Below are 20,105 nucleotides of genomic sequence, written 5' to 3'. Positions count from 1 at the left end.
ATTCTTATCTATGGGAATAACAGATGGACAGAACTGGAGAGGTGAGGACTCTGGAAATGTCTGTAGTGAGATTTATTAATGTGTCTCTTCAAAACCAGGATTACACATTAGTGAAGAAGACCTCTAGTGAGCGCTGTCAGGACCCTGTGTCTGAGGGATGGGGAAGACCCGGGAGCCCAATCATGAGGCTTCCACCTCATCCCCAGATACATGAGGACATCAATGACCAGAAGATCCTGGAACTCACCTACAAGATGATTGAGCTGCTGAACGGAGAGGTGACACTGATATGAATGCTGGGGCATGATACACTAATTCTATGATGGGATCGGGGGGGTGACGGTATCATTGAATATTTCAGGTTCCTGTAAGGCGTCAGGATGTCGCTGTCTTTTTCTCCATGGAGGAGTGGGAGTATTTAGAAGAACACAAAGATGTGTACCAGGACGTCATGATGGAGGTTCCCCAGCCCCTCACATCACCAGGTAATATACAGGACTTAATACACATGTACTATAATTATCTGTATGTAAAGAATTAATTCAGTTCCTGTATGTGTTTCCTCCAGATCTATCCAGTAAGAGGACAACACCAGAGAGATGTCCCCGTCCTCTTCTTCTGCAGGATTGTGAACAAGAAGATCCCTATGTTCCTCAGGATCATCAGGTAGATGGAGAGAAGGTGTCATGAGATCTCCCCTATGATGTGTAGATGGCTGTGAAGATTTTGTGTTCAGTATTGTTTTATCCACCAGTATTATATGATTTATACTTGTGTAATGAGAACAGTGGAGATGGCAGGGTTAGAGCTGATCATAGATGTGACTTCTCCATCCATCTGTGACTTTTACAATATTTGTTTAAGGGTGAAGATCTGACCCATATTAATACTACAGAGACATGTGTGAGGGGTGATGAGCAGTGTAAAGAGGAGATTCCTACAGATAACCGCCCAGGTGAGTAGTAACCACTTAATGCAGAGAAGTCACAGATTCTGTGTATCTGTGATGTAAGTGTTTGTTCCAGAACCTTCTAGCAGAAACTCCTGTCTGTGTTGCTCAGTGGACTACAAGTTCCAGATCGATCAAGTAGGTAATCCAGCTCAAACAGTCCCATAAAACCCTTTTTATTTTATTGAAAAAGTCTTTAAAATTAATAATCCATCCAGCGTAGAAATCACAACCCCCAATGTGGGAAGAATTATGTGGTCAGACGCGTTTCGAACCTTGCGGTTCTTAGTCCTTGCAAGTTCCAGATACTCTAAGCGAGGGCTGCTGAATGGAGAGGGTGGTCTTTAACCCCTTTCTGACATCAGACGTAATAATCCGTCCATGTGACCTGGGCCTATTTGACCACGGACGGATTATTACGCACACGGGCGGTGTGCGGACGATCACCGCCTGGTGTCAGCTGATTCTGACCGCTGACACCAGGCACTAAGTGCCACGAGCAGTTACAGACCCCAGAAATGCTGCGATTGAACATGATCGCAGCATCGCGGTTGCAGGCAGAAGGCTGACTGCCCCTCTGCCTTTGGATTGGAGACTGAGAGTCGTCATGATGACAGCCGGATCACCAGAGCTAGGAAACATGCTGATCATACGCAGTGCATGATCAGCAAGTCTCTCTGAAATATATTTCCGATTACATGTAGTGTATTGGCTCACTCAGGAAAAATGGACCTCAGTTTGCTGTAAAAAATGTCCTATTGGTCCTTAGAAAAACTAAAAACTTGGGGCTAAAATATCATTTTTGTGAGGAAAATGTGATTTTTTTTATTTTCATAGCTCAATGTTATAAACTTCTGTGAAGCCCCTATGGGTTCAAGATGCTTACCATGCATCTAAATACATTCCTTGAGGGATCTTTTTTCCAAAATTGGGTCACTTGTAGGGGGTTTCCACTGTTCAGGCACATCTGGGGGCTCTCCAAATAGGACATGATGTCCGCTAATGATTCCAGGAAATTTTACATTCAAAAATTCAAATGACACTCCTTCCATTCCAAGCCCTGACGTGCACCCAAACAGTGGTTTTCTCCCTCATATTGGGTATCGGTGTACTCAGGAGAAATTGCACAACAAATTATATGGTGCAATTTCTCCTGTTACCCTTATTAAAATGCAATATTTTGTGCTGAAAACATATTAGTGGGGAAAATTTGATTTTGATTTTTACGGCTCAATGCTATTAACTTCTGTGAAGCACCTGAGGGTTCAGTGTGCTCACCACTCATCTAGATCAGTTCCCAGAAGGGTCTATTTTCCAAAGTGGTGTCATTTGTGGGGAACTTTCACTGTTTAGGCATGTCAGAGGCTCTCCAAATGCGACATTGCGTCCTCCAATTGTTCCATCAAATTTTGCATTCAAAAAGTCAAATAGCACTCCTTCCCTTCCGAGCTCTGCCGTGCATCCAAACAGTGGTTTTCTCCCTCATGTGGGGTATCGGATATGTTCAGGAGAAATTACACAACAAATTTTCAGGTCCATTTTTTTCTGTTACCCTTGTCAAAATAAAAAAAATTGGATCTGAAGTCAATTTTTAGTGAAAAAAAAGTTAAATGTTAATTAAAAAAAAAAACTTCATGTGAAGCAACTGAAGGGTTCATAAATTTCTTGAATGTGGTTTTGAGTAGAGTTGAGCAAATTTTCTCAGGTCCCTGGTTATTCAGCAAGCTATTGCGCTTGCTAAATAAGCTGCAGCGGGAACCCGGCCTCCTGATCTCTCCGGCTGATCAGCTGTTTGGCTCCGCATCTGCATGTGTCGCGGCTGTGTGACAGTCACGACACATGGATGGAGAGCTTGTTTGCTGGGCTCTCCGTGCATGTGTCGTGACTGTCACACAGTTGCGACACATGCAGCTGCGGAGCTGAACAGCTGATCAGCTGGAGCGATCCAGGAAGCCTGGATCCCTCTGCAACTTATTCGGTAAGCGCTATAGCTTGCCGAATAAACAGGGACCCGAGCAAATTCACTCAACTCTTGTTTTGAGGACCTTGAGGGGTGCAGTTTTTAGACTGGTGTAGCTTTTGGATATCGTCTTTCATATAGACCCCTAAAAGTGACTTCAAATGTGATGTAGTCCCTAAAAAAAGTGGTTTTGTAAATTTTGTTGGAAAAATGAAAAATTGCTGGTCAAGTTTTAACCCTTATAACTTCCTATTTTATGTGACTTATCTCTGTGATTTAAGGGCATGAAAATTTAAAGTTTTAAAGTTGTAATATTTTCCAAATTTTCACTAAATTTCCGTTATTTTCACAAATAAAAGCAAGTTATACCGAAGAAACTATACCAGTATCATGAAGTACAATATGTCGCGGTAAAACATTTTCAGAATCACCGGGATCCGTTGAAGCGTTCCAGAGTTATAACATCATAAAGTGACAGTGGTCAAAATTGGAAAAATTGGCCCGGTCATTAACGTGCAAACTACCTTCAAGGGTTAAGTCCGATGCTGCAGATAAGTCCATAGTTAAACGCAGTATCATAGTATTACACAAGAGCATAGGTTGGTGTTTTCCTTACTAGCTTTCCATTGTTTTTTTTCTGGTTTTATATGTATGGTTTATCTCCATTAAATGTGTGCTCCATGGACAATGCTGCCAGGTGTGCATCTTGTGAGATGTATGCATGCCTTCACAACCATTTGAGGGTGAATGTGTATGTGCTCGATGTCAGCTAGTTACGTGTTTGGAAGCCTAGGTAATGGATCTAAATGTGCTGCTTGCAACACTCAGGAGCATTGCAAACCTAGAGCTCACTGACCTTGTGCTGGCTTGGGGCCAGTGATATGGAGGAGGGTAGAGGTGGGGAAGATCAGGACAGAGAAGTACGCAGCTGGGTAAATGTTACAAGAAGGGTTAAAGGGAAAAGTGTCAGGGAGCCCAGTCCTGATCTGACAAAACCTAGTAAATATGTTTTTTTGATTGATATTATTAATGCATGCCTAGTACTGGGAGCACTGCAGCAGGATGTTTCTTCTAGCAAGCAGGAAAACGACTCCTTTAGGAAGGAGGGAAATAGGAGTGCAGCAAAGGCCAAACAGATATTGATGTAGGGGACTCTATAATTAGGCGGACAGACAGGGTCATCTGCCACCCAGACCGTGAATGCCGAACAGTGTGTTGTCTGCCGGGTGCTCAGGTTCGGCATATTGCAGATCAGATAGACAAATTACTGGGTGGAGCTGGGTTAAACCTAACGGTCATGGTAAAAATCGGTACCAATGACAAAGTTAGAGGGAGGTGGAAGATCCTTAAGCGAGAGCTTAGGGAGATAAATAAGTGGCTTAGAAATTGTGCAGGAAGGAAGGGTTTGGGTTCCTGGAGAACTGGGCCGACTTCTCTGTCGGCTACAGGCTCTACGGTAGAGACGGGCTGCACCTCAATGGGGAGAGTGCAGCTGTGCTTGTGGGAAAAAATGGTAAGATGGATGGAGGTGCTTTTAAACTAGGATCTGGGTTAGGGAGGGTAGTTATGTTAATAGGGGGATACATAGAGTAGACAGAGAGAGGGGAGGCAGTAGGGGTAAATGAGGATTCAGGGGGCTGGGATATGCAAGGAAAGCAGGGAGCTGAAAAGTAACAAATATGCTAATAATATTAAATGCAGATAGACCATAACAGATTCATAGGCTAAATTTGCATATGTGCAAAGTATAGGAGACGAGGAAGAATGTCCTCGTCTCCTATACTTTGCACATATACAAATATAATCAATATAAATCGGTTGTCCTCAATAAACAAATACTCATACAAATGAGTAGCACTTCTATATACTATAGTTAGAAATTAGTGATAAGCGAATATACTCGTTGCTTGGGTTTTCCCGAGCAAGTACGGGTGATCTCCGAGTATGTATGACTGCTCTGAGATTTGGTTTTCCTTGCCTCAGCTGGATGATTTACAGCTGTTAGTCAGCCTGAGTACATGTGGGGGTGGCCTGGTCGCTAGGGAATCCCCACATGTAATCAAGCTGTCTAGTAGCAGCAAATCATCTAGCTGCGGCAAGGAAAACTAAATCTCTGAGCAGTCATAAATACTCAGAGACCACCCGAGCGTGCTCTGGAAAACCCAAGCAACGAGTATACTCGCTCATCACTATTAGAAATCTATAAAACAAAATGATTTCCCAAAGGAATCCAAAACATTTTTGGGTGCCTATGTGCAAAGATTAGAAGTGACAAAATGAAATTAGGTCAAATTATTAATTTTTATTATTTGCATAAATTAAAATGACATAATTAAAACAGCAAAAGGTGTGAAGAGAACAGAGAGCTGGAAAATAATCTCAATAAATTTGTAATAGATAGCAGCCTGGATATCAATTTGGCATGAATCCAAATATAAGTAAAAGATTGCCAAGATCTTAAAGTGCTTGTCCTAGAATATACTGTATATATCACAGTTTCTGCACACTGACTAAATTATTCGCTTTTGAAATTGCTGGTAATAGGAATCGAGTGCTAAAAAACTCTTGCAGAGATATACAGTACAGACCAAAAGTTTGGACACACCTTCTCATTTAAAGATTTTTCTGTATTTTCATGACTATGAAAATTGTACATTCACACTGAAGACATGAAAACTATGAAGTAACACATGTGGAATTATATATATATATATATATATATATATATATATACACATATATATATATATATATATCAGTTGTTTCACAAAAAAGTGTGAAACAACTAAAATTATGTCTTATATTCTAGGTTCTTCAAAGTGGCCACCTTTTGCTTTGATGACTGCTTTGCACACTCTTGGCATTCTCTTGATGAGCTTCAAGAGGTAGTCACTGGGAATGGTTTTCACTTCACAGGTGTGCCCTGTCAGGTTTAATAAGTGGTATTTCTTGCCTTATAAATGGGGTTAGGACCTTCAGTTGTGTTGTGCAGAAGTCTGGTGGATACACAGCTGATAGTCCTGCTGAACAGACTGTTAGAATTTGTATTATGGCAAGAAAAAAGCAGCTAAGTAAAGAAAAATGAGTGGCCATCGTTACTTTAACCCCTTCAAGACCCAGCCTATTTTGACCTTAAAGACCTTGCCGTTTTTTGCAATTCTGACCAGTGTCCCTTTATGAGGTAATAACTCAGGAACGCTTCAACGGATCCTAGCGGTTCTGAGATTGTTTTTTCGTGACATATTGGGCTTCATGTTAGTGGTAAATTTAGGTCAATAAATTCTGCATTTATTTGTGATAAACACGGAAATTTGGCGAAAATTTTGAAAATTTCGCAATTTTCACATTTTGAATTTTTATTCTGTTAAACCAGAGAGATATGTGACACAAAATAGTTAATAAATAACATTTCCCACATGTTTACTTTACATCAGCACAATTTTGGAATCAAAATTTTTTTTTGTTAGGAAGTTATAAGGGTTAAAATTCGACCAGCGATTTGTCATTTTTACAACGAAATTTACAAAACCATTTTTTTTAGGGACCACCTCACATTTGAAGTCAGTTTGAGGGGTCTATATGGCTGAAAATACCCAAAAGTGACACCATTCTAAAAACTGCACCCCTCAAGGTACTCAAAACCACATTCAAGAAGTTTATTAACCCTTCAGGTGCTTCACAGCAGCAGAAGCAACATGGAAGGAAAAAATGAACATTTAACTTTTTAGTCACAAAAATTATCTTTTAGCAACAATTTTTTTATTTTCCCAATGGTAAAAGGAGAAACTGAACCACGAAAGTTGTTGTCCAATTTGTCCTGAGTACGCTGATACCTCATATGTGGTGGTAAACCACTGTTTTGGCGCACGGCAGGGCTTGGAAGGGAAGGAGCGCCATTTGACTTTTTGAATCAAAAATTGGCTCCACTCTTTAGCGGACACCATGTCACGTTTGGAGAGCCCCCGTGTGCCTAAAAATTGGAGCTCCCCCACAAGTGACCCCATTTTGGAAACTAGACGCCCCAAGGAACTTATCTAGATGCATAGTGAGCACTTTGAACCCCCAGGTGCTTCACAAATTGATCCGTAAAAATGAAAAAGTACTTTTTTTTCACAAAAAAATTCTTTTAGCCTCAATTTTTTCATTTTCACATGGGCAACAGGATAAAATGGATCCTAAAATGTGTTGGCCAATTTCTCCTGAGTACACCAATACCTCACATGTGGAGGTAAACCACTGTTTGGGCACATGGTAAGGCTCGGAAGGGAAGGAGCGCCATTTGACTTTTTGAATGAAAAATTATTTCCATCGTTAGCGGACACCATGTCGCGTTTGGATAGCTCCTGTGTGCCTAAACATTGGCGCTCCCCCACAAGTGACCCCATTTTGGAAACTAGACCCCCCAAGGAACTAATTTAGATGCCTAGTGAGCACTTTAAACCCTCAGGTGCTTCACAAATTGATCTGTAAAAATGAAAAAGTACTTTTTTTTCACAAAACAATTCTTTTCGCCTCAATTTTTTCATTTTCACATGGGCAGTAGGATAAAATGGATCATAAAATTTGTTGGGCAATTTCTCCCGAGTACGCCGATACCTCATATGTGGGGGTAAACCACTGTTTGGGCACTCGGCAGGGCTCGGAAGAGAAGGCGCGCCATTTGACTTTTTGAATGGAAAATTAGCTCCAATTGTTAGCGGACACCATGTCGCGTTTGGAGAGCCCCTGTGTGCCTAAACATTGGAGCTCCCCCACAAGTGACCCCATTTTGGAAACTAGACCCCCCAAGGAACTTATCTAGATGCATATTGAGCACTTTAAACCCCCAGGTGCTTCACAGAAGTTTATAACGCAGAGCCATGAAAATAAAAAATAATTTTTCTTTCCTCAAAAATGATTTTTTAGCCTGGAATTTCCTATTTTGCCAAGGATAATAGGAGAAATTGGACCCCAAATATTGTTGTCCAGTTTGTCCTGAGTACGCTGATACCCCATATGTGGGGGTAAACCACTGTTTGGGCGCACGGCAGGGCTCGGAAGGGATGGCACGCCATTTGGCTTTTTAAATGGAAAATTAGCTCCAATCATTAGCGGACACCATGTCACGTTTGGAGAGCCCCTGTGTGCCTAAACATTGGAGACCCCCAGAAATGACACCATTTTAGAAACTAGACCCCCAAAGGAACTAATCTAGATGTGTGGTGAGGACTTTGAACCCCCAAGTGCTTCACAGAAGTTTATAACGCAGAGCCATGAAAATAAAAAAAAAAAATATTTTCTCAAAAATGATCTTTTAGCCTGCAATTTTTTATTTTCCCAAGGGTAACAGGAGAAATTTGACCCCAAAAGTTGTTGTCCAGTTTCTCCTGAGTACGCTGATACCCCATATGTGGGGGTAAATCACTGTTTGGGCACATGCCGGGGCTCGGAAGTGAAGTAGTGACGTTTTGAAATGCAGACTTTGATGGAATGCTCTGTGGGCGTCACGTTGCGTTTGCAGAGCCCCTGATGTGGCTTAACAGTAGAAACCCCCCACAAGTGACCCCATTTTGGAAACTAGACCCCCAAAGGAACTTATCTAGATGTGTGGTGAGCACTTTGAACCCCCAAGTGCTTCATAGAAGTTTATAATGCAGAGCCGTGAAAATAATAAATACGTTTTCTTTCCTCAAAAATAATTATTTAGCCCAGAATTTTTTAATTTTCCCAAGGGTAACAGGAGAAATTTGACCCCAATATTTGTTGTCCAGTTTCTCCTGAGTACGGTGATACCCCATATGTGGGGGTAAACTACTGTTTGGGCACATGCCGGGGCTTGGAATTGAAGTAGTGACGTTTTGAAATGCAGACTTTGATGGAATGCTCTGCGGGCGTCACGTTGCGTTTGCAGAGCCCCTGATGTGCCTAAACAGTAGAAACCCCCCACAAGTGACCCCATTTTGGAAACTAGACCCTGAAAGGAACCTATCTAGATGTGTGGTGAGCACTTTGAACCCCCAAGTGCTTCATAGAAGTTTATAATGCAGAGCCGTGAAAATAATAAATACGTTTTCTTTCCTCAAAAATAATTATTTAGCCCAGAATTTTTTATTTTCCCAAGGGTTACAGGAGAAATTGGACCCCAAAAGTTGTTGTCCAGTTTCTCCTGAGTACGCTGATACCCCATATGTGGGGGTAAACCACTGTTTGGGCACACGTCGGGGCTCAGAAGGGAAGTAGTGACTTTTGAAATGCAGACTTTGATGGAATGGTCTGCGGGTGTCACGTTGCGTTTGCAGAGCCCCTGGTGTGCCTAAACAGTAGAAACCCCCCACAAGTGACCCCATTTTAGAAACTAGACCCCCCAAGGAACTTATCTAGATATGTGGTGAGCACTTTGAACCCCCAAGTGCTTCACAGACGTTTACAACGCAGAGCCGTGAAAATAAAAAATCATTTTTCTTTCCTCAAAAATTATGTTTTAGCAAGCATTTTTTTAGATTCACAAGGGTAACAGGAGAAATTGGACCCCAGTAATTGTTGCGCAGTTTGTCCTGAGTATGCTGGTACCCCATATGTGGGGGTAAATCACTGTTTGGGCACACGTCAGGGCTCGGAAGTGAGGGAGCACCATTTGACTTTTTGAATACGAGATTGGCTGGAATCAATGGTGGCGCCATGTTGCGTTTGGAGACCCCTGATGTGCCTAAACAGTGGTAACCCCTCAATTCTAACTCCAACACTAACCCCAACACACCCCTAACCCTAATCCCAACTGTAGCCATAATCCTAATCACAACCCTAACCACAACACTAACCCCAACACACCCCTAACCCTAACCACAACCCTAATTCCAACCCCAACCCTAAGGCTATGTGCCCACGTTGCGGATTCGTGTGAGATATTTCCGCACCATTTTTGAAAAATCTGCGGGTAAAAGGCACTGTGTTTTACCTGCGGATTTTCCGCGGATTTCCAGTGTTTTTTTGTGCGGATTTCACCTGCGGATTCCTATTGAGGAACAGGTGTAAAACGCTGCGGAATCCGCACAAAGAATTGACATGCTGCGGAAAATACAACGCAGCGTTCCCGCGCGGTATTTTCCGCACCATGGGCACAGCGGATTTGGTTTTTCATATGTTTACATGGTACTGTAAACCTGATTGAACACTGCTGCGAATCCGCAGCCAAATCCGCACCGTGTGCACATAGCCTAATTCTAAAGGTATGTGCACACGCTGCGGAAAACGCTGTGGATCCGCAGCAGTTTCCCATGAGTTTACAGTTCAATGTAAACCTATGGGAAACAAAAATCGCTGTACACATGCTGCGGAAAAACTGCACGGAAACGCAGCGGTTTACATTCCGCAGCATGTCACTTCTTTGTGCGGATTCCGCAGCGGTTTTACAACTGCTCCAATAGAAAATCGCAATTGTAAAACCGCAGTGAAATGCGCAGAAAAAAACGCGGTAAATCCGCCATAAATCCGCAGCGGTTTAGCACTGCGAATTTATCAAATCCGCAGCGGAAAAATCCGCAGAGGACCAGAATACGTGTGCACATTCCTAGCCCTAACCCTACCCCTACCCCTACCCCTAACCCTAACCCTAACCCTAACCCTACCCCTAACCCTACCCCTAACCCTACCCCTAGCCCTACCCCTAACCCTACCCCTAACCCTATTCTAACATTAGTGGAAAAAAAAAAATTTCTTTATTTTTTTATTGTCCCTACCTATGGGGGTGACAAAGGGGGGGGGGGTCATTTATTATTTTTTTTATTTTGATCACTGAGATAGATTATATCTCAGTGATCAAAATGCACTTTGGAACGAATCTGCCGGCCGGCAGATTCGGCGGGCGCACTGCGCATGCGCCCGCCATTTTGGAAGATGGCGGCGCCCGGGAGAAGACGGACGGGACCACGGCTGGATCGGTAAGTATGATAGGGTGGGGGGGGACCACGGGGGGGGGATCGGAGCACGGGGGGGGGAATCGGAGCGCGGGAGGGGTGGAACGGAGCGCGGGGGGCGTGGAACGGAGCACGGGGGGGCTGGAATGGAGCACGGGGGGGTGGAACGGAGCACGGGGGGGGTGGATCGGAGTGCAGGGGGGGTGATTGGAGCACGGGGGGGTGATTGGAGCACGGGGGGAGCGGACACGAGCACGGGGGGGAGCGGAGCACAGGGCGGAGGGGAGCCGGAGCAGTGTACCGGCCAGATCGGAGGGCTGGGGGGGGGCGATCGGAGGGGTGGGGTGGGGGCACACTAGTATTTCCAGCCATGGCCGATGATATTTCAGCATCGGCCATGGCTGGATTGTAATATTTCACCCGTTATAATGGGTGAAATATTACAAATCGCTCTGATTGGCAGTTTCACTTTCAACAGCCAATCAGAGCGATCGTAGCCACGAGGGGGTGAAGCCACCCCCCCTGGGCTAAACTACCACTCCCCCTGTCCCTGCAGATCGGGTGAAATGGGAGTTAACCCTTTCACCCGATCTGCAGGGACGCGATCTTTCCATGACGCCGCATAGGCGTCATGGGTCGGAATGGCACCGACTTTCATGACGCCTACGTGGCGTCATGGGTCGGGAAGGGGTTAAGAAATGAAGGTCAGTCAGTCCGAAAAATTGGGAAAACTTTGAAAGTCTCCCAAAGTACATTATAATAATATAATAATAATAATAATAATTTTATTTATATAGCGCCAACATATTCCGCAGCGCTTTACAAATTATATATACATTATATATTATATATACATTGGCAAAAACCATCGAGCGCTACATATAAACTGGCTCACATGAGGCCCGCCCCAGGAAAGGAAGACCAAGAGTCACCTCTGCTTCTGAGAATAAGTTTATCCGAGTCACCAGCCTCAGAAATCGTAGGTTAACAGCAGCTCAGATTAAAGATCAGATCAATGACACACAGAGTTCTAGCAGCAGACACATCTCTACAACAACTGTTAAGAGGAGACTTTGTGTAGCAGGCCTTCATGGTAAAATAGCTGCTAGGAAACCACTGCTAAGGACAGGCAACAAGCAGAAGAGACTTGTTTGGGCTAAAGTACACAAGGAATGGACATTAGACCAGTGGAAATCTGTGCTTTGGTCTGATGAGTCCAAATTTGAGATCTTTGGTTCCAACCACCGTGTCTTTGTGCGACGCAGAAAAGGTGAACGGATGAACTCTACATGCCTGGTTCCCACTGTGAAGCATGGAAGAGGAGGTGTGATAGTGTGGGAGTGCTTTGCTGGTGACACTGTTGGGGATTTATTCAAAATTGAAGGCATACTGAACCAGCATGGCTACCACAGCATCTTGCAGCGGCATGCTGTTCCATCCGGTTTGCGTTTAGTTGGACCATCATTTATTTTTCAACAGGACAAAGAATCCAAACACACCTCCAGGCTGTGTAAGGGCTATTTGACCAAGAAGGAGAGTGATGGGGTGCTACGCCAGATGACCTGGCCTCCACAGTCACCAGACCTGAACCAATCGAGATGGTTTGGGGTGAGCTGGACCGCAGAGTGAAGGCAAAAGGGCCAACAAGTGCTAAGCCTCTCTGGGAACTCCTTCAAGATCGTTGGAAGACCATTCGCTGTGACTACCTCTTGAAGCTCATCAAGAGAATGCCAAGAGTGTGCAAAGCAGTCATCAAAGCAAAAGGTGGCTACTTTGAAGAACCTAGAATATAAGACATAATTTCAGTTGTTTCACCCTTTTTTGTTAAGTATATAATTCCACATGTGTTAATTCATAGTTTTGATGCCTTCAGTGTGAATGTACAATTTTCATAGTCATGAAAATACAGAAAAATCTTTAAATGAGAAGGTGTGTCCAAACTTTTGGTCTGTACTGTATATGCCACCCATAACATCAAAGGCCTAACCAGTATCAAAGATAAGTAAAGGGAATCTGTCACCCCAAAAATCGTATATGAGCTAAGGCCACCGTCATTATTCTGTAATGCTGTAGATAAGATCCCGTTGTATCCTGAAAGGTAAGAAAATCAGGTTATATTATACTCACGCAGGGGCGGTCCGGTCCGATGGGTGTTGCATTTCAGGTCCGGCGCCTCCTATCTTCATACGATGACGTCCTCTTCTTGTCTCCTTGCCGCGGCTCCGGCGCAGGTGTACTTTACCCTGTTTAGGACAGAGCAAAGTACTGCAGTGCGCAGGCGCCGGGAAAGGTCAGAGAGACCCAGCATCTGCGCACTGCAGTACTTTGCTCTGCCCACAACAGGGCAGATAAAGTATGCTTGTGCAGGAGCCGCAGCAGGAAGACAAGAAGAGGACATCATCGTATGAAGATAGGAGGCGCCGGACCGCGACACCCATCGGACCGGACCGCACTGGGACCACCCCTGGGTGAATATACTATACGGTAACCTGTTTTTCTTACCTTTCAGGTTACATCGGGGGCTTATCTGCAGCATTACAGAATGCTGTAGAAAAGCCCCTGATGCCAGTGGCCTTAGCTCATATATGATTTTTGAGGTGATAGATTCCCTTTAAAGGGACTCTGTCACCTGAATTTGGAGGGAACAATTTTCAGCCATGGAGGCGGGGTTTTCGGGTGTTTGATTCACCCTTTCCTTACCCGCTGGCTGCATGCTGACTGCAATATTGGATTGAAGTTCATTCTCTGTCCTCCGTAGTACATGCCTGCAATCTTGCCTTGCACAGGCGTGTACTATGGAGGACAAAGAATGAACTTCAATCTAATATTGCAGCCAGCGGGTAAGGAAAGGGTGAATCAAACCACCCGAAAACCCCGCCTCCATGGCTGAAAATTGTTCCCTCCAAATTCAGGTGACAGTCCCTTTAACTAAAGTGGCAAGAAAACATATGGATTCATGCACAGCTCACATGTATTATTAACAATTAGCCACATGGTGGTGCCCAATTACCATATCAATGATGCAGATGCAGACAACTATATCAACAACAATATATCTCTAATTATCTATTCAGTGTCCTAGATATCATGCTGTTTAGGCATATTTTAACGAAAAGGCTCATGTCAGACTTGATATACCTCTATGTAATGCAACCGCTGTTTCAAAAAGTGTGTGAGAGCTTCCACCTCGGGGCCCCGACGTGCACGTTTTGCCCTGCTTCTTCACCTCCCCCAGCCAGTTTTGTGTTCCTAACCAGGCCCCATTTTTTTTAAATCTGCCATGTCACTTTAGGTGGTGATAAATTTGGATGCTTCTTGTGATTGTGAAATATTTTTTTCTGTGACACATTGTACTTTATATTTTTGAGATCTGAGCAGTATAGAGGGAGACAGAGCTGCTTCCTCTTCTTCCTCCTCCAATCTACATAGAATCTAATACAAATCCAATGGCCATCTCCTATCTGAGTAATATAAATCTGTCTTCACTGAAGACAGATTTTACCACAGAATTGAGAATTTCGCAAATGAAAATGTAGTACATCAGTGTTCACACCATGCAGTAATGAGGCAGCAACCCAAGAATAGTTCTAAGTAAACTAATTTAATGTCCAAAACAAACAAAATGAACAACACACAGAATCCTCCAGATCACAGCCGGGGTGACAAAACAGTCCATATCCATGACCGGTTGCCGAGGGCGACTGCACCACTGTGTCACGCTGAGGGGTGCCAGGTGTTCGCTGCTCTTGGCTCTGTATTGCCTTACACAAGCCGGCTGTTGCAGAGCCACCTGCTCTGCCGCGTGCACCCAAACCCTTTACTGAAGGGTTTTTTAAATGCATTCTGTTGCCATGGGACACTTGTAAAACCCGGCTGGAGGGAGCAAAATGCAGCACTACCATCCTGTAGTTTGCTCCAAAAATAAAAGCCCATGCCGGGTTTTCTTAAATCTGTTTTGGGCAAATGGCTCGTCCAAGACCACACTTTTATTCTGTATTGCAACAACAGCTATATCTGTGACTGTAATGCACTCCAGCGGCCTTAAAACACTTCTATGCGCATACTTGGGGATACATAGCATCCTTTGCATATAATACTCATCCCTGCCTCACAAAGATTAGACCAGGAAGAGAAAGAAGCAGATTTGTCTGACAGTATTGTCTGATAGGTTAAATAGCTGCTTATTTTCATGTAACGTATTGATTTATGTAATAAAAATTAAAACACCCTTTACATTTTTAAGCTTTTAAATCAATTAGTTATACCACGCAGTATGGTTAATAAATATGCATTTAGCATATTTCTACTTTAAGTCACCAGCATTTTTCCAACTTCACATTTTATATTTTCAACATCCTTTTATTTTTTTTCTGATGACAGAAGGTTTACAAGTTTGGCAACATGTTTTAATATGATCAGTTTAATTTCCAAAAACAATTTTTTTGGGGGTAACAAATTACTTTGAGGGGCCTAGATATTAGAAAATAACACAAAGTGAAATGCAAACATTTTTTTTTTAACTAGAATATTGATGCAGCCCCAATTTTTTTATTGTCATAAAGGATAATGGGAAACAACTAGCCCTTACAAATTATTTTCCATCTTCTCCTGAATTCGACAACTCCCTATATACGGTTGTACACTACTATCTTTGCACAGGGCAGGGCTTAGAAGGGAAGGAGCGCCCTTGAGTTATTGTAATGCATATTTTGCTGGAATAGTTTGCAGACAGAATGTAGTGCTCGCACTGTGCGTGGTCACCTGGCAGCTCAAAAGATGGCTACCATAAACAGGCTTGTCGTTGGCTTCTCTATTTTCCAAATTCCAGGAATTGTCTTGCCCTTCACCATTCAACCTGTACACATGGATCTGGACTTCAACGGAAACCTCTAAGCAGGGGACACAGAGCTAGCCGCTGTTCTGTGGTGCGAGAATGCAAGGAGATTAGTTAGGTAGCTGGGTCAGAACCAGGAGGACAAAGAAAATACATAATCTGAAGACAAAGTAGTAGTCCGTAAACAGGCCGGGGTCACAACAGGAAACAAACACACAAGCCGGGAGCTGAGCACAGAGGATTGAACCAGAGGAGAACAAAGCTATATCTGGCAGCGTCTGGCAATATGCTTCAAGCTTTAGTAGGTTGTGGTGCTTTCCAGTTGGCTGAAGCAGGGAACTGTTTACTCCAGCTGGATAGCACACACACCCACACTGCCAGACTGGATGGCATTACTGGTCCCAGCCACTCTAATCTTAGTGGCAGGGCAGAGTCTGCAGCACTCAGAGCTTCTGGTTCTGTCGTCACCTCCGTTAGCAGTGACGCTCACAGAATGAATAATGAGTGTCTGGTGACAGAAGCAGACATCGCAGGAGCAGATCCCAGAGGAGATGGGATACACCATATGCAGAAGCCCTAATATGACAGAATGGCAAAAAAAAAACAGAGGAGTACAAATCCCCATGAATTATTTTGGACATCATAATCCTCAGTGAATACATCAGTAGTAGTGACAATTTTGATTCCACAGGCACTTTCCAGAAATTAGCACACAGTGGATGTTGCAGAGTGAAAATAGTGCCCAGCTTCTTCTCACTACAGCAATGTCAAATGCATGGATGCTATATGTGGTTTGGGCACACTGCAAAGCTCAGAAGCGAGGGGAAGATTTCACTTTGTGAAAGCGGATACTTCTGTATTGGTTTATGAAAGCCATGTTGCTTTTCGAAAACCTTTGTGAAACTAATCATGTTGAAACCTCTGTTTTTTTCCACTGACAGATGATGGACCTGAGTGGAGACCTGCCATTTTTTACTGAAGTTTTAAGTAAAAATCTTAAAAGATATACATTTCAAGGATATTTTATTAAAAAAATAATCGTTTTTATTCATTGCAGATGATGGTGACAGGAGATCAGACGGACAGCTGACCTCTTCAACTTTTAAATCAGATGATCTTGAGATAACACAGGATACAATTGAAATGAATGCTATTTCTTTAGATATACCATCACTCCTTCACTGCAAGGATGAATCATCTGTTTTTTTGAAACAAGTCCTAACTTCTAATTCATTACCAACTATTAACAAGAAAAAAAGTCACAAAAGAGGTACTAAAAATCGAACGGCTCCAAAAGAAATGAAGCAATTATCACATTCAGAATTTGGAAAAAGTTTTCCTCTCGAAACATCGTTAGTTAAAAAATTTTGTACAAAAATTCACACAGGGGAGAGTAGATTTTGTTGTCACAAGTGTGGGAAATATTTTAAACAGAAATCAAATCTTGTTAGGCATGAGAAAATTCATACTGGGGAGAAGCCACATTCGTGTTCAGAATGTGGAAAATGTTTTATACAGAAATCATCTCTTGTTACACACCAGAAAAGTCACAAAGGGGAGAAGCCATATCCATGTTCAGAATGTGGGAAGTGTTTTGCATATAAATCATCTCTTGCTAGACATCAAAGCATTCACACAGGGGAGAAGCCACATTCATGTCCAGAATGTGGGAAATGTTTTGTACAAAAATCACTTCTTGTTGTACACCAGATATATCACACAGGGGAGAAGCCATATTCATGTTCAGAATGTGGGAAATGCTTTTCATGTAAATCACATCTTGTTACACATCAATTAATTCATAAACGGGATAAGGCATATTCATGTTCAGAATGTGGGAAAAATTTTAACTGTAAATCAATTCTAGTTAGTCACCAGAGAATATATACAGGGGTGAAGCCTTTTTTATGTTCAGAATGTGGAAAATGTTTTGTACATAAATCATCTCTTGTTAAACACCAGAGAAGTCACAAAGGGGAAAAGTCATATTTTTTATGTTCTGAATGTGGGAAGTGTTTTACACATGAATCATCTCTTCTTAGACATCAAAGCATTCACACAGGGGAGAAGCCATATTCATGTCCAGAATGTGGGAAATTTTTTGTACATAAATCATCTCTTCTTATACATAAAAAAATTCACACAGGGAAGAAGCCGTATTCATGTTCAGAATGTGGGAAATGTTTTGCACATAAATCATCTCTTGTTATACATAAAAAAATTCACACAGGGGAGAAGACATATTCATGTTCCGAATGTGGGAAATGTTTTGTAAATAATTCACGGCTTGTTTTACACCAGAGATATCACACAGGGAAAAAGCCTTTTTCATGTTTAGAATGTGGAAAATGTTTTGTATTCAAATCAGCTCTTGTTACACATCAGAGAACTCACACAGGGGAGAGGCCATATTCATGTTCAGAGTGTGAAAAATGTTTTACACAGAAATCAAGACTTACTGTTCATCAGAGAACTCACACAGGGGAGAAACTATATTTTTGTTCAGAGTGTGGAAAATATTTTAACCGGAAATCAGATTTTGTTAGTCATCAGAGAGTTCACACAGGAAAAAGGCCTTTTTCATGTTCAGAATGTGGGAAATGTTTTACAGATAAAGCAAATCTTAACTCACATCAGAGAATTCACACAGGGTAGAGCCCTTTTTCATGTTCAGAATGTGGGATATGTTTTAGCCAAAAATGGCACCATCTTAAACATCAAAAATCCTACATGGAGAAGCCATTATTATACATAGAATGTGAGAAATGATTTACTAGAAAATAATATTTTGTTGACTATAAGAAAAAACTCTCTTAGGTAGAAACTATATATTTTATTGACAATTTGCTAAAAAAACAACATATAAAAGACAGTCGTATAGTTAGACAAGACAGGGACAAATCTTGCTAATAAGTAAGTTCCTCTTATTGTCCGAAGGCAACTTCCTGTGATGGAGGAGAAAGCTGAGGCAGTTTCCTTCCCGATCACTCAGAGAACTGCTTTCTCTCTTCCTGCCCCACACTGATCTATGTAATCCGTGCAGAGCAGGAGAGGAAGCTGCTAAACAAAGGCATTAGGCTAGGTTCCCATTGCGTTAATGGGAACACGCTAACGGACAGCGTTGCACGGCGAAATTAACGCCGTGCAACGCGTCCGTTAGCGCGCCCATTCACGGCAATGGGAACGCGCAGCACTAGCGCGTGCCATGTTCGGCACGCGCTAGCGACGCGCCGGTGCTTCCTGGTGCGCCGCGGACGCTGCTTGCAGTGTCCGAGGCGCGCCCGCGGTCCGTTCCCCACTCTCGCTGATCGGGGATCTGCGCGAGCGGGGACGTTACCGCGACCCCGGGACGCGGCCCCGTTAAAAACATTGCGTTAGCGCAATCCGCTAGCGCTAAACGGATTACACTAACGCAATGTGACCCTAGCCTTACATCTTGAGTAGCTGAAGTATCTTCCACCCAACTAGCTTCAGGACCTGTCATGTCATGGGATCAATCACATAATCTGGATGGAACTGCAAAATGGGTTAATGCTATAACAATGCCACTCACTTGGATTCGATCAGGGGTATCACAGTAACCGTTTCTATATAAAGGCCTGCTGGTTTATTTCAGTCCTCATAAACCACATCACAGGAGAAATTATATACAGCCTTGGTCTGGCATAAAGTAAGAAATCCATGCAATTCTGCTGGTTAGCCTGCCTGGTTTAGAGTCCAGTTTGTTAGTCCTTCAGCAAAGGCACTCAGTCCAGGAGATCTGCACACTTGCATACACACTGCCATATGTGAGACAAACTGCTCTCAATTTACAAAGTGAACCACAATCCTCGGGGGTGGAGATATGGTGAGCAGCCTTCGCTCCGACTCTTCAGATTCTCATATAGGCGATTAACCCTTTTTAGTCCTATATGTACTAAAGTATTACTCCAAGTTTGTCTCCCAGCCACTAGGTATCCGACAGCCGCCTTACAATGTATAAACAGTTTGTGTGTATGTAAATGTGTATATGTAGCAGAGCTGAGTGTGCATATACTTTTCAGCAGCAGTGTTGTGTATTTCTGAGTTGCAGATTGCTGATTTTAAACCTAATCAAACCTAATTTTTCAATGTTAATGTTTGTTAATGGTAAATTTAAGTCATTAAGTACTTTGCTTTTTTTTGTGAAAATATCTGAAATGTGAAAAATTAGCGATTTTCAACGTTGAATGTTTATATTAAACTAGGAGAAAATTAAACCTAAAGTGAATTGCTCAATTTCTCCTGAATGTGGACTGTTTTTCACTTGAATGTGGTAAAAAAAACTGCTGTTTGGGCTCATGGCAGGGCTCGGAAGAGAAGAAGCACTATTTGGTATCTGGATTTGTCTGGAATACATTGCAGACACCATGTCCTATTTGCAGAGCCCCTGAGATTTCAAAACAGCAGAAACCCAATAAATGACTCCATTTTGGAAAGCGGAGTTAGGAA

The 20,105-nt window shown here is 42.8% G+C and overlaps 1 protein-coding gene across 1 annotated transcript in view; it reads left to right on the top strand.

The window, feature by feature from the left end:
• LOC138666547 (zinc finger protein 729-like) overlaps window positions 1-19,867 on the top strand; it is a 93,003-nt gene extending 73,136 nt beyond the window's left edge. The window contains exons 14-18 of the mRNA XM_069754754.1: window positions 24-278; window positions 362-485; window positions 569-666; window positions 865-955; window positions 16,693-19,867. Coding sequence (XP_069610855.1) covers window positions 24-278; window positions 362-485; window positions 569-666; window positions 865-955; window positions 16,693-18,290 — 2,166 coding nt within the window. The 3' untranslated portion in view covers window positions 18,291-19,867. The remainder of the gene's footprint in view (window positions 1-23; window positions 279-361; window positions 486-568; window positions 667-864; window positions 956-16,692) is intronic.
• Window positions 19,868-20,105: the final 238 nt, after the last annotated feature.

This window comes from Ranitomeya imitator, chromosome 2, assembly GCF_032444005.1.
Source record: "Ranitomeya imitator isolate aRanImi1 chromosome 2, aRanImi1.pri, whole genome shotgun sequence".
NCBI classification, from domain to species: Eukaryota; Metazoa; Chordata; class Amphibia; order Anura; family Dendrobatidae; genus Ranitomeya; species Ranitomeya imitator.
This window is presented reverse-complemented; position numbering and strand designations above follow the sequence as displayed.